General features: G+C 46.6%; 1 protein-coding gene across 2 annotated transcripts in view; it reads left to right on the forward strand.

Moving 5' to 3' along the window:
* Positions 1-15,182, forward strand: part of PTH1R (parathyroid hormone 1 receptor) — a 127,627-nt gene that overhangs the window by 91,511 nt on the left and 20,934 nt on the right. For both annotated transcript variants that reach the window (XM_069778401.1, XM_009917964.2), the window contains 3 exons: positions 3,199-3,293; positions 6,251-6,437; positions 9,449-9,602. In XM_069778401.1, the coding sequence (XP_069634502.1) occupies positions 3,199-3,293; positions 6,251-6,437; positions 9,449-9,602 (436 nt within the window). The remainder of the gene's footprint in view (positions 1-3,198; positions 3,294-6,250; positions 6,438-9,448; positions 9,603-15,182) is intronic.

The raw sequence follows: 15,182 nt of genomic DNA on the forward strand, positions 1-15,182 counted from the left end.
CCACCAAACCAAGAGGGAGGCGGAAAGGGAGATCTTGTTACGGGTTCAACATGCAATACGTCTGAAATAATAATTACGTTTTTTGCGGTTCCCTCTATTGTCAGTCTCTGAGTTACGGCTGAAGTGAGGTCGGGAAGGCAGGATCAGGTGGGCTAGCTCACTGCAGACGGATCGTTTCACGTGGCTATACAAGATAGATGGCTCTGGTTTGGTGGAGCTTTGCAATGTGTGACCAGAGAGGATGAGGGAAAAGAAGTGCCCTGAGGCTGTGCAGTGCCTGAGACCACTACAGACCATGACTGAGAGAGGATGCGTGGTGCATGACTTGATGGGAAGTCATTTCACCAACTCCAAAACCAGCTCAGCCACATCAGGGGGCCTCATCCTGCCCAGCACCCTCCAGGAGCAACCACGACTGGCTCAGCCATGCAAGGGCAAGGCCTCCAGAGCGTTCTTCTGGAGGCCCTGTTGGCAGGGAAAGGGGACAAGTTGGGTGCTCCTTAGGGAGATGGCAAGAGGCACAGGAAAGCTGTAAAAGATGGGAAAAAAGAGGGGGTCAGAGCCGCCCCACACCTTCCCCGTCATTACCTTATCCCAGCAGGGCATGGGATGGAGTGGGCAGAGGGCAACGTTCAAGGATGCCAGTTTTGAAACTGATGTTTCCTAATCTTGATACTGTATTGTGAGTTTTTCAATATTTTGCTGATAATCCCAGCCCCTGGAATCATAGATATGGAGGGTTTGTCCTTCTGGTTTTACTTTAGCTTTTTTTCAACTTTTCTTTTTTTCAGTGCAGATGTCAACAGTCGAAACAGTGAAGGATTACTGCAGGAGTCAAATTAAATGACACTGGTTAAAGTATCACACCTTTTAAACCAGGGTCCCATGATATGGCAAGGCCAGATTTTTGCAGGTGGGGTTGCCTCTTCCAATAGGTCAGTGGATGACCAGTGATGGTCAGTTTGTCTTCAAGGTGTACTCATAAGAGACATTAGGTAGAGCTCCTGCTGTAGGAGGATGGTCTAGTAAGTAGTGCACTGTCTTGAGACTATGGAGGTCCAGGTTGTGTCCATGGCTCGGCCAAGCATGACCTTTGTGGTCTTCTGTGAATTATTTAAACTCCCATACATCTCAGCTCCAAAAAGAGGGTTCTCAGACCATGGAGGTGGTTGTTTCAGCTGGCAAATGACTCAATATTTTGTTACCTGGAGGACCTTTCCTGATTCAGCATTGCGGTTTCCACTGAGCTGGGACCTCCCTTGTGCTAGGAGATGAGTGAGACCTGGAATTGCCTTTAGAGGTTTTTTTTTTTTCCTCCTGGGTAAATCCAGGTCTCACCATTCCTGAGGACAAACACTCCTGGGAACTAGCAAGCAGGAGCTGCCCTCCCAAGGGCTGCCCTGCACCGCCTTTTGGAGAACCTCAACCTTTTGCTCCCAAGGCTTTCACCAAGGACCTAAGCACCCCATCCAAAAAATCACCTTCCCTGAAGGCTCCCCATTGTGACACCGGGTAAGATTTGCGGCACCTATGTCTGCAAGAAAGCACACCAGCGTGCATGCATGCATGCATGCATGCATGTGTGTGTCTTGGCAGTTCTGACTCAACATCCTTTCAAAAAGAGGCCCTGTGGTTAATCAGAGGAATTAACCACAGCCTCCGAAAACGTCCTGCCAGCCAATCAGCAGGCCCTTCCCAAGCCCATTGCTGCTACAACGGTGTCGTTGTCCGATAGGAACGTGGATCTTTCCGGTTAAATTTCTGAATGGGGATCAGGGATGCTTTTGTTCAGCTGGGCAGAGTAATGCTTCACAACTGCCGATTGACCAAGAATCCTAAACTTGCAGTAAGATTTTTATTTTTTTTTAAATTTTCTCCATGGAGGCAAATGTTTTCCAGTTCAAAGAGGATTCCAGCTTGGGAAAAGTGCACCAGGCTTTGAAGGGAAGGAGCTTCCCCCCCCGCCCCCAAAGCTCTCAAATCTGCTCACATTGGCTTTTTACTGCCTGCTGCCTCCACAGATAGAGATATATATATACACACATATAAAAATACGCGCATACACACACACTAGATTAATATTGGCAATCGCACCACTCTGCCAATGGAAACCGCAAAGAAACATTCACATATCTGGGGATTCTGATGTAATAGGGCTGAGGTTTCGCATTCCAGGACAGCATTTCTAGCCTCAAATCAAAATCAGAGCTGTCATTCAGAGCCCAGCGTTACTAATGTTATTGCAACCCAGCGGGTGGGGTGAGGGAAAGACGGGAGGCAGGGGAGGAGGGAGTGAGGAGAAAGATGCTGAATTGGTTGGTTTCTTTGGGGTTTATTTCTAATTTCAGACGATGAAAGGCAGTACAAGTTAGGATGGTGGCAGGCATTTTAACCCTTTTCAGGCAGATATCCAGTAATCCCTGAGTTAAGCTGCATGTCCCAACACAGGATGAAGAAAAACATCTCAATATTTAATGGAAAGCTCAGGTTTTCTAAGCCCAAAGCTAAAATATAGAGGGCCAAGAGAACTAAAACCACCTACAGAATTAATTACTATGAGCTCTCCTGTCACAGGACCTTTTCCAATGGGACTCTGGCAAGCTAAAGTTGTGTCTGGATTGGATAACCACAGTCATAGGCTGCTTTTGATTTTAAAAAAAGAAAAATATATGCAGGTGACTTCTCATATCTTGCAGCCAAAGTATATCCTCCCCATGTTTTCTGTGGTGGGTTGACACTCCACCAGCCTGGACATCAGTCATTCAGCAATGGTATGGCATAGCCTTATGGCTACATTTTACAGTTCCAGCGAAAATCCCAGGTCAGTGGGCATTTTGTTCAAGCAAAAGTTGCCAAGTGATCTCTGGATTTAGCTGAGAGTTTGTAAAGCGCTTTGGGTTCCTTTGGGATGAAAATGCTGCAAACCTCCCAGGCATGGGATTAACCCAACTCCATCCCTAGTCCCTTGCAAAAATCCCAGCTGCCCCCAGTCTTTAGGAAAGATGAATACCGCTTTCCAAGCTGCTCTTATGTCAAAAAGGCGACAACAAATGTGATTGCCAAAGTTTCCCAGCCCCAGAGCTGTACACCCCCAGCAGGTATGATAGCCTGAATCTCTGTGCTGCTACCACGGTTGTGTTACGATGCAGTAGGACGCGTTCTAATGTGACGCTATTTTTTCCATCATTTGTACTGCAGGAGGTCTTTGATCGCCTCTATTTGATTTATACTGTTGGATACTCCATCTCTCTGGGATCCCTCACAGTTGCTGTCCTTATCCTGGGATACTTCAGGTAGGCGGCTCTGTTTCTACCTAAGCAAGTTGTCACTAGACTGGAAAAGCCTCGGGCTTTCCTAAAGGATAAAACTGGGGTGGCATGTGCTTCTTCAGCAAGCCACAAGAGGTTGCATCTGTGCTTTGGGCTGTGTTAGTGTCACTTAGGCCAAACTTCTTGGAGGATGGTGGGTGGGTTGTCTGAACTTCTTCCACTTGCCTGCAATGGAGTTTTCTAGACCTTCTTTGTAGCAAACAGGAAGAGAGGTGTCTCCAGGAAGAGGTTTGTCTCCCTTGGAAGGCTATCTAGGGTTTTCTGCCCCTATTACCCCTTCAGATGACTGGCTTAGATTTAGATGGTTAATTTTTAGATAGGTTTCATAAGGGAAATTCCACTCTAAACCCAAATATTCATGAAGGATAGACCAGTTGAAGGGAACCCCAGCCATGTAGAAGTGCTGGACTGACTCCTCCAATCTCCCCATGCTGCTGCTGTACCTAGGGATCCAAAAATGATCACTCACCCTCCTATCTGTGATTGTCTGACCTCCCTTTCCACCACCCCTGCCAAGGGATGTAGACCCCTAAATACCATTTTGAACCCATGCCATCCATTCCTCAGACCTGGCTGTTGCATTTTCTTGCTGAAACAGAGACCATGGGATGGGAGGGATGAAAGGTGTCACTCCCAGCAAGAAGTTTGTCCTTTGGGAAACCGTACCTGGTGAGCTGCAGATAGAGCAGGGTGCTGAGCCCCGATCTCCTGAGCCCCAGCTTTGCTTCCCTTTGGTGGCTGGCAGTATCTTCTCCTAGCAGACAGCAGGACCCAGACAACAGCTGTGGAGGGAAATTCTCCACGCAGCAAACAGCCACGTGGTGTCTGCAGACGGACTCAGCAGCTCCCACCGTGCAAGCTCAAGCTAAGCCCCAGACACATACCACTGGGAATAAAATGCGTGGCCTTTGGCTCTAAAAGTGCTCAGACCTCTCTGTGGTGAGCAAAAGGAGGTCAGGGGGATTTGCTTGGACAGCAGAGCATCCCAGTGCCCTAATCTGTGACACAGACAAGCCAAAGGGGACTGCAGACCCCTCCTGGAGGCACTTCACATGAGGTAGTCCCAGAACCCATCCGTCCCACCACCCTCCTGTCCTCCCAACCCTTTCTCTCCTGTTTCATTTCCCACAGGACACTGGCAAGATTGTTAAAATATTTGATGTCCATGTATGCAAGAGTACTCCTAGTTTCAGGAGACATGCTCTCTCTTTATTCACGTAGTCAGAGCACTTCACTTACAGCCCAGACTACATGGGCGACTGGGCTAAAGCATCTTTGTCCAAGGATCAAAGCAGCAGCAGGGGCCAAACCAGATTTTATTCCAGATAGCACATGATCCAGAGATTCACTGACTACCTTTCAAATGCAGGGAACAAAGCCCATCTTCATTTCTACCTCAGCAGTTCCACTTGGCGTAATTTTTATTATACTAGCACAGGAAACAACTGTTATTACTATCACAATCTCCTCCAAAGGAGAAAAAAACACAGCTTTTATTTTTTATTTCTGTTATTGGAGCTGGGGATTTGAGAGGGTATAAATCCATTCATAAATTCATGCATGGCTAGCCAGGCAACAGAGCTATAGAGGACAGAAGGGGACCCCAACATACCAGTTAGTTAGTTCCTTCTTCTCTCCAAAGGCATGATCACTGTTTCTAAAACACACCTGATAGATATGGGTCTAACCCATTCACTTCTTACCATCCAGCTTTTCCCCCAAAAGGATCTTAAAGCGCTTTACAATCAGCATTTGCGGGGTCATTGCTGCCATTGCTGGGGTGGAGCCCAGAAACTGTTCAACATCACCAAGCAAAGGATAGTGTCTCTAACAGCAAACAGAGAAAACAGCCCAGCACACTATAGTTACTGCTATAGTTGCTACTAAATTTGGAGTGGGCGCAAAGATTAGCAGTTTACAAGAACCTCTGCAAGGTTTTTAGTGGCCACAAGTTCTGTAGCCTTTGCAGTCCATTTGCTCTGCAGAAAGTGCAGAGAAAAGTGAAGTCTTTAAATGCAGGGTTTGACTTTGAGAAGGGTAGATTTGTTGGAGGGATGGATTTAACAGTGAAAGGGACACACACAGGATACCCACTTTAGTATCAGTGAGCACCGTGCGTGTGTCCTGCCTTCTGGCTGTACATCTTGGAAAATGACTGCATGTCTGATGCACACTCGTGCACGTGCACTGAAAACCAGGGACGTGCTCCTCATGCACGCACTGCACACAGGGATGCACACACACTGCACAGCTGTTGGCTCACTGCACTGCACTGCACAGCAGATGTGCATTCTCTGAAGGTACACTGCACGCTGGATGCACGCTCACTGCACACACCCTATGCATTGGCTGCACGCCCGCTGCGTTCATCCTGATGTTCACCAGATGTGCAGACACTGCACAGGTGCATCATAGCGAATGCACCTCTGCCTGCCTCCAGATGCATGCACACTGCACACCCACTGCACTCCACATTTGCACACATGGAGCATGGACTGCACATCGTATACCCTCCTCCAGCTGCATGTGCACTGCACACACGCCATCCTCCAGATGTAGACTCACTGCCCACTGCATGCATGCATGCTCACTACCCATGCCCCATACAGGCAAAATGCATCCCTGTTTCTTTGCAAGATTTGCCAGTCAGAAATAAAGGAGTTTATACGAGTACAGGCACAGCATCGTCCTAATGCAAAGTTGGCAGCAGTGTGCTGCAACCAAACCCCTGGAGTAGGTATGAATTCATTTACCAACCCCATGGGTGAACAGTAAGTGCAGGGCAGCAGCACTAGTACTGCTTCCCTATGATGGCAAGGTGCTGATGAGAGGAGCTGGGGCTCTTCAGAAGCAGAGGTGACCCTGAGACTGTCTAGCAGGTGGGCTAAACTACTCCAATCCTTCTCTGTCTCCTCCTCCAGACGTTTGCACTGCACTAGAAATTACATCCACATGCACCTGTTTGTCTCCTTCATGCTGAGAGCTGTGAGCATCTTCGTGAAGGACGCAGTCTTGTACTCCGGGTCGGCTTTGGAGGAGATGGAACGGATCTCAGAGGAAGACTTGAAATCCATTACTGAAGCACCTCCAGCAGATAAATCGCAGTTTGTGAGTATCGCCGGAGCAGCTGGTTCTCCAGCCTTTGTGCCTTTGTCCTCTCTGTTCAACACCTCGCCTCTTTCGAGGGGATTTTCCACCCTACTGAGGGTCACCCTCCACAGCCTCTCCCCATCCCTTCCCACTACCTCTCAATCACTGGCGCAGAGGGACTGCCCAGCCCCAGAGCTAAGGAAGAGCTGTTCCCCATGGCAGTCAAAGGTAAAGTCTGGGATGATGTCTTGGTTCCCATCTACAACTATTATTTTCAATGTTCCCCTGATGCCCCCTAAAGTGTATGGCTCTGGAAACTCCCCTGGCTATCTCAGCGCGAGGCACGTCAGTGCTTGCATTTCACAGCGTGTGCTTCTTCCACCACAATGTGCAATTGGCTGATTTTCTGCTTGGAGCTCCTCTCTGCATGACACATGGAGGCATCACTGTGCTGTAACACTTGTGGCATCAAACTGACAGCCCAGATATAGCAAAGCCATGGTTCAACGTGTCTTGGGAGGCTCTCAGCCCTGACTCCAGAGCCAGAGCAGAGGTAGCTTGTAAGGAAGAAGGTCAGCAGTAGACATCTCACCTCACTGTAATTTTGCAGCAAACCATAGGTGGTTGCTCCTGTTCTGATTTATCACTCCCATCTCTGAAAAAAAAGACATTATAGAAGGGATAATGGAGGGATTATGCACTACAATAAGAAAGGGTAGTGTTCATCTGCAAAAAGCAGATGTCTACAAAGGAGACAGCTTCATTCAATCTAGTCACCTCAGGTTCAATCTATGGTCAGCTGAGTCAGTATGGTCAACACAGCCAGTCGAGTCAAGGGTATGACGAGCCACATCCTAAAATAAAAAATTGAAGTGAGGTCAGTTGAACTTGTCTCCAAAAGTACATGTTTCTTTTCACTGTATAGAAAGCTCAGATGGCAATATCTGCATCGTCCATCTGATGGGGGGGGGATGAAGCCCATCCTCGGGTTTCAGAGTCATCCCCACCTGCTGAAGATGTCTGCTCTCCTTGTCATTGGTCTCATCCCAGATTTCCCATGGTGCATCCTAGGTATGATAGCTCACCATCCATGAATTGTCAGATGCTGCAGAGACAGAGGAGGTAGATTTTAGTATCTAAGATCAAGGGTTACACAAAAAATCTGAGCTAGCTCAAACATCCTAGTGGAGTGGCTCTCACAATGTGGTAACAAACTTTCTGCCTGTGTATTCATTCGGGTTCTCAAGTCTTTCGCAGCTTGTGCTACTACCAGGGACCTGGCCACCAACACCTCTGCATAAAATCATCATATATGAAGTGTCCCACTGTGCATCCAAGTCCCCCTAAATGGAAATTTGTTATCATGTTTCCTTCCCATTTCAGAGATCCATTTCATTAATTTGATGAGTCTTTGGCTGGAGCACTCAGCACACGTCAAAACACTCCCTTTTTGGAAAGAACACAAAATGTTTTACTGTATTGTTTTCTGTTTCTCCTTGGGCTGGACTCATTATAAGCAATAATTGGGATAATACATTGCATTCTTTGAATATTAGCAATTTAATGGCATTTCCCATTCTTCCAAATTGAAAGGCAAACAAGTGATGAAGGCAACAATTAAAGTATTTCTTTTGTTTCCAAGTGAAGTGGGACCTTTGCAATTATTGCCTGTTGCTCCCTGTGTGTGGGTAGATGGTGATTTTTTTAAATATAAAAAATTATTATTAAATCGGAATGGGGATTTTTTAATTCATCTTCCTTCTATTTTAACTCACTTTATCTGTAAAAGAAACTGGCTGTAAATGTGTCCATATTTTATAAATATACATATATATGTATATATGTATATAACATGTGCATATTCATTTTGATTGGCAAAGGATTAGCATAAAAGCTGTGCCAGAATAAAAAATTCTCTTTTTATTTACAAGGTGCATATTATTGACATTTTCTGCAAGTTGCTTGTACTCCTCTCAAAGGAAGGAGCAGTATGGAGATGTACTGCTGCCCCGGGATGTGTTTGGTAATCATAGGCTTCCTGCGAAATCAAACTACCGAGAGTCCTAGCATTTCCACATTGACAAGAGATGGCTTCATGTGTCCCTTTGTACCAATTAACCCCATCATCATTACTTTGCAGCCTTTCTCTACTAGGGCTGAGAAATGTTGGAAGAAGGGTGGCTTTGCCCCACTCTGCCAGAAGGGCAGGGGAGCATTCAGTCGCAGTCAGGGTTTTCTTCTCAAGAAAGCAAAGGCTTGCAGGTCGGTGTGGAGTGAGAGGTCAGCTTAGGAGCCCATTTAACACCAGTGTGTCCTGGAAGACTCTACCAGGCTTTCCACCTCACAGCTCAGGTCTGTTCAGAAAACACCTTGACATTGTGGGTGAAATCCTCCAGCTTCTGTTTGCTCTTGGAGGACCAGTCACCAAAGCCTACAGCAGCCATCTAGGGTGTCTTCACGCTTGTTGAGGAAAGACAGGCAGCCCTGGAGAACCCTGTCTTGGACATTCGTGACAGGGTGGCATGACTCACCTTCAGCACAGTGCCCGCATCTCTCCACAAGCCAAGGAGGGAGTCATACTTCCAAGTGATGTGACTTGCACCAGGTCACCCAGAATGAGGCGACTTGGCCACAGCCCTTTGTCCTCTAACATGGACAAGAGACACGGGGTAAAGATGAAACACAGCTGCCCTAGAAGGTGTGTGATCCCCTCTTCACCAGGGTTGGAAGAGAGTAGGATCAGGTCAGCATCTCTCCACATGTGCCCTGTCCTCCTACTCCTCCCAACGCACCTGCTATTGGAGACAAGATGTCAGGCTGAGGGGAAGCTTCCTTCTCAGTTGTTCATCTCTTCTGTTCTTGCACTGATTTTTGTCCCCTGTAAAAGCTCTGCAACAGAATTTTCTGATTTTTTTTTTTTCTTTCTCCATCTTGTTTTCCAGCCCATCTTGGTAAAGTATGGCTTTATGCAGAACAAGAATTTCACACCATGTTCCTCACATAGCCCTGTCTTTCTGTGGTCATTGCAGGTGGGCTGTAAAGTAGCGGTTACCTTCTTCCTCTACTTCCTGGCAACCAATTACTACTGGATTCTGGTGGAAGGGCTCTATCTCCACAGCCTCATCTTCATGGCATTTTTCTCAGAGAAGAAGTATCTTTGGGGATTCACATTATTTGGCTGGGGTAAGTCATGGCTGCTCCTTACGTCTGATCTGTAAGAAGCCTGTCGGAGGTAGTCTTTGAAGCAGCTAGTGCATATACATAAATACAGGAGAGGGGACGGAGGCAGGGTGAGCATCAGAGACACAGTGACTCTTGCAAGGACTGGTTAGCTCTCTTGTGAAGGCTTTATAATTTCTAAATTGTGGTATTTACATTGTGGCACTTCCAGGATCTCTGGAAGGATCTGCCCAGGCTTGGAGAGACAGCACATCTTGCCATCCTTCCAGGGCAGCAGATGTGTGCATGCGACAGCTGATTTTAGTGCACCTTCTGAGTTATCTCCATCTCTGCCAAGTGCCTCCTGCTGAGAAACAGGCGTTGGGCTGGAGGGATGGAAAGTTGCGTGAGGCTGTGAGCATCTGCTTCCCACAGCAGACCTAAGCTCTGATTTCCTACCTCAGATTTAAGCTTTAAAAAGCTCCTGACGTTTCATGAGCGTTGGAGCACCAGTAGAAACCTACAGTTTTGGGGGGAAGACCTTTTTTTCCTTTTCTTTTAACTTGGGCGTCTTTTCTCAGAGTAAGGAGAAAGGGGCGGGATGTGGGTGCAGGGAGGGTGCTCATTAGTGGAAGGCATTGTGGGCATGCACATTTCGGACGAGAATGTGTTTTCCATTCACTTCTGGCATTAGCTTTGGCTTGCAAGGAGTTATGAGGTGCTGGTAGGCTGAGGACAATAAAACAACTGCCCACAGTTGCCTGAAGTGTGTGGACTGTAAGGGAGAACAGGAAACATATTAGATGATCCTCCAGGACATAACGAAGAATAATGGGGTGTAGGTCTACATAGGAGCTTGCAGCAGGAAAAGCCTGTTCAGAGATGTCTATGGTTACCTCTAAAGCGTATGGCCCAGGAGCACTTCCCAGCTTCCAGGTCCAAAATGCACCTGGCCACATCCTGACTGCATTTTAGGACAAGATTAATGTGTGCACCGCACCATCCCTATTCCAGAACATGATTTCTTCCAGAATAAAACTGGTGTCACTAACAGTGGAGCTCTGAGCGAGCCAGATAGTGCAGAACCGAGTTTAGGGAGGACTGCAGGTTTTTGCTTTGTGAGAGCAAGCAAGGGATTCAGTAACCCAGGGCAGTCCAGCCCACAGGACTCTCTCCAGTTTTCCTCCTTCCAAAGTGTGATGTGGGGGCGAAGGGGACCACGAGCTCCTTGCTAACCTCATGTTCAGCTGGTGCATAGGTCAGAAACTGCTAGTGCTGCTATATGATAAAGACAGGAGGTGTAAATACGAGTCCCAAAGTGGGCACCCATCTCTCCAGCTAAGTCTAGTCCCAGCCAGCTGGTAGGTTTGGGAGAAAGTAAAGAAATAGAGATATTTTGGGGACAGGGCATTTCTTACCTCAGCTGCTGTGAGACAGAGAGGACTTCAGATGTCACCTCTTTTTTAAAACAAATTAACAAAAAGCAGATTAAAAAAAATAAAATTCCTCTTCCAAACCTTCAAGCTATGTAAAATTTGCTTCGCAGAAAATGGCACTAAACTGTACAGAGCAGACTTAAAGAAGCAATTCCCCAGAGCAAACTCTGGTAGAGAGGGAAGCAGTTGAAAAATAATGCCATATGTTTAACAAGAAAAACCAACTTGACGCTGCTCGTAATGCAGCCAAAGGAAAACAGTCTAACAGGCATGGGTTCCTCTCATTAATTCTTCCAACCACTGCCAGAGTATAATCATTTTATCAGAGCAACCACAAAGCTGAAGTCACACCTGTCACAACACCAATCATCTATGTGCTTCCAAAAGTTTGAGGCTGCTCAATTTAAATTCCTCTGGAATGAGAACATAGGAACCCTCCAGTTGCATTTGTTTTTGCTTTGTTTTGATTAGCATGATAATGTACACACACACACCCGCACAGACGTATTGTTTTGATAGCTTTTGGGCACTGGAAAGGGCAACCCAATCCAAGACCCACTGGAGTCAGTGGAAAAACTCCAGTTCCCTGCAGTGGGCACTGGATCCTGCCCATACCACAGCAACGAATGACAGGGAATCAGTGATAAATAATTACGGCATTCCACATAGGTACAAAAAGACAAGTTTGCCCCAAAAGCTGGGATATTTTTTTGCCTGTGTAACAATGAACAGCAGCGCATTTATCCTGCCTGGAAATTTCCAAGGTGGGGGCGGGGAGCAAAAATCACCCTACAACATCTTATTTCCAGACTACTGAAGAAACCAGAGCATATAGTTACTCTTTGATGTCAGACCCAAAGATTTCTGTCAAGTCTTTTCAATCCACATCCTCACTGGCACAAGGGAGCACAGCTCTGTGAAAGTCCACGGCGTCTTTCTTGCAAGGGAGACACTGATGACAGAAAGGAACTTGTTCCTTGCCAGCACCCACCAAAAATAAATAAATAATGGTATTCTGGGCAACAATAAATTCCCCAGCAGACTTCAAGTTCCCTGCAGCTGTTTTATGAAGGAAGTCTAAGAAGCATGACCAATAGCTAGAAAACCCAAGCTGATTCCACTGGCATTTTTCGTTCACACCGTGTTAATTCCCCCCCGCTGGCTGGACTGCACTGGCTTTCAGCTACGGTGCAAATGAGGATTGCAGGGAGACCTGGAAAACACAAACAGATCGATGTGTTACTGTTAGAGGTGCTCAGGTCCAAAAACCCATGATGGTCAGCCCCGCATGTTTATCTAGGCAGAAGTCATCCTTGCCTGAAAGTATTCATGCCTAACAGGACAAGAGGCATAAGAGGGTATATTAGTCCCATTTAATATTAGGAAACTGTGACACAGAGGGACTGAAAAAACACATGCATTGTTCCTCAGAGAGGTTTTCCAATAGCAGGGAACTGAGACCAGATTTCTCCAGACCTACATAAGGTCTTTATTCATAAGCTTTCTTCTAGCAGTCGCTTTGCAACCGCCTCTCTTACTCACAGCTTTGACACATGCATGAAAGCCATTTTTCCAACTGCCAGGAGACACGTACACAAGAAAAGCAACAGAGGAGAGCAGGGTGTTGGGGTGGCCACCAGACTTCGCCCAGCTTACAGTGTGCACATTTTCCAGCTGATGGGGAGATACCTGACTTTATAGCACCTGCATTGTACACACTGTGTGTATTGACTGGAAATGCACAGCGCATACAATGTGGATTCTGTAGAAGTCGCTCACGGCATCGCCGCCTGGTAGGGTTCGTCCTGCATCACATCAGTCGGGCACGTGGGGTACATACGTGCAAGGGGGAGGACATGCATGCATCCATCCACGCCTGCATCTGTCTGTGCTCACGGCCACCCGGGAGATCACAGGCTTCTTGGAGACTCACTTTCCTTTCTCTGGTGGGTTGGCCAGATGCATTTAATCACGTATGACTTTCCTGCTTACAGAGCTGCATCCTCTTGGGTGTCTTGCTGTTTGTGGATATCTTTGGATGTCTAACTTTGAGGACCTCAGACCTGATTTGGGGGTTCATGGTTCTCCCATCAATGGGCGCTGTGAGTGCTCAGCAGGAGGGATTGTCAATCTTGGGGCATCACAGACCGGGACTTTCAAAGTAGAGACACCAAAAAGTCAGTCATCACACTCTGAAAGTAGAAGAGGTGCTGGAGACAAAGCTAAGCCTCTGACTCTTCACATTGAAAGACTAGCTTACCAGAGTGGAGGAAAAAGATTGAGCTCTAGAGATTACCTGATGGCCCCAGCACTCCATGTTGCATTGACATAGAGAGAATCTAAAAATGAGGCAAAGGAAAGGGAGGGAGAGGATTCATATCACTCTTTGTACATTTAAGAACATTTACGACTGTTCACACTGCAAAAAAAGAGCGATGTAAGAGATACAGAAAGACAAATGTAGCAATAAAACTGGTGCCAGGAATTTACTTTGTGTGTTTTGCAGAATATGTCAAGGATCCTTTTCCTAAGCTTGCCTGAACGGAGTGAGGCAGCAGTGCGCAGGGCACAATAAATCCACACATAGGGATTTTTTAGGTATAATTATTTTCTCCTGTATATTTTATTGTTGGTAGGAACCTTGAACACAGCACATGATTAGTATGAATGGGAACAGTGTCTCTTCTGAAGTGCAAGGCAGGGTAGGGAGGAACAAATACGTGTCAAACATCCACATCTCTGAAACAATCCGTCTTTCAAACTCAGAGCGTCACAATAGTGGGTGAATATCCACCGTCTCACAGGCAGGCAGCAGGCATGTCAGCCTCTCAACATGGCCAGTTTCTCAGTTGATATAAACTGGAACATCACCAACGATATCAGCAAAGTTACGTGCATTTAAGCCTTCGATAGCTCAGCCAGTAGTTTGGAGCATGCACGTATTTTTCATAGATAGGTGATTAACAGTGAGGAGGAAATAAATGGTGCTTGTCACAATAAATCACCAACTTCCCCAAGCCCTCAGCTTCAACACGCTCACGGGTTCCCAGTGCAATAGGTTAAGTATTTTCTTTCCAATGCCAGCCATCGCAGGGGACTGTAAAGCAGGGTGCATTCCTTATAAATGTATCTTTGTAGGCAGGGCTGCTGCTCTGGTCCTGAGTGAGGCTCTGTGTTTAATTATTTATGCTTTCTTATATTACCATGGCATTTAAAGGTTCCAACCAAGATAACGGCCCCGTTGTCCATGTGTGTATGAGACAGGCGTCCCTGCTCCACACCCCAGCTCAGGAAAGCGTCCGTGGTCAGGAAAGCCTTTAAGCACCCTAATGAGACTTAAGTGCATGCTGAAAGTTAAGCGTGTGCTTATGCATGCCGAGCCCCAATGAGCTTAGACTGTGAACAGCATATTTACAGTCATCAGTGATAAATGTCGCTTTTATTTATTTTTTAATTTTTTTTTTCACCTGAAAGGGACTATTCTTCCTGAATTTGTGGAAGCTACTGTGGATTTGATCCTGCCTTTTAAGGGAAGCCAGTAGGGGACTCAGTTGTACAAATAAAGCAGAACTGGACCCTAAAAAAATAAATAGAAGATTGCATTTGGATATTGGTGATTCTTTTACTTTTCACAGGGAAAAGATGATGCCCAGTGTAACTGTGCTGAAATAAGGATGGTTCATTTGGGAATGAACCCTTGGCTAGAGTATTTTGCAAGCATTACCCTAAATTCTAGCATTTATCTGCCTCATGCAGCAAGTCTCTCACACTTAACAGAGCTTCTAATCCATCCAGCCCTGTGCTGGGAGAAATGGTCTGAGCCTGACTCCAGATCCGCCTTTCCTTGACGTCAGGGGAAGAGAAAAATATCTCAGGAAGGGTGTGCTGCATGAAACCCTTCTCTGCTTCAAATTGAATGAGTTGGCTAGAGCAGGTATCAAGTCACCTGGGTTCAAGCACTACTGGGTATGTATCTATAAAGTAGTGCTAGAGGAAAGGCATAGGACCTGATGACTTATCCTGTCAAGACCATGACCCATCTCAAGCCCAGAGCAACTGGGTATCTCCCAAACATGAATCAGGAGGTAGCTTAAGCCTGGACATCTCCCGGCTGGCAACTTGGGAAAGCAAGCTGCTTCGTTTTGAAAGCCAGGGGAGTTCAGTAGGG

The sequence above is a fragment of the Haliaeetus albicilla genome, chromosome 2 (assembly GCF_947461875.1).
Source record: "Haliaeetus albicilla chromosome 2, bHalAlb1.1, whole genome shotgun sequence".
In the NCBI taxonomy this organism is placed as follows: Eukaryota; Metazoa; Chordata; class Aves; order Accipitriformes; family Accipitridae; genus Haliaeetus; species Haliaeetus albicilla.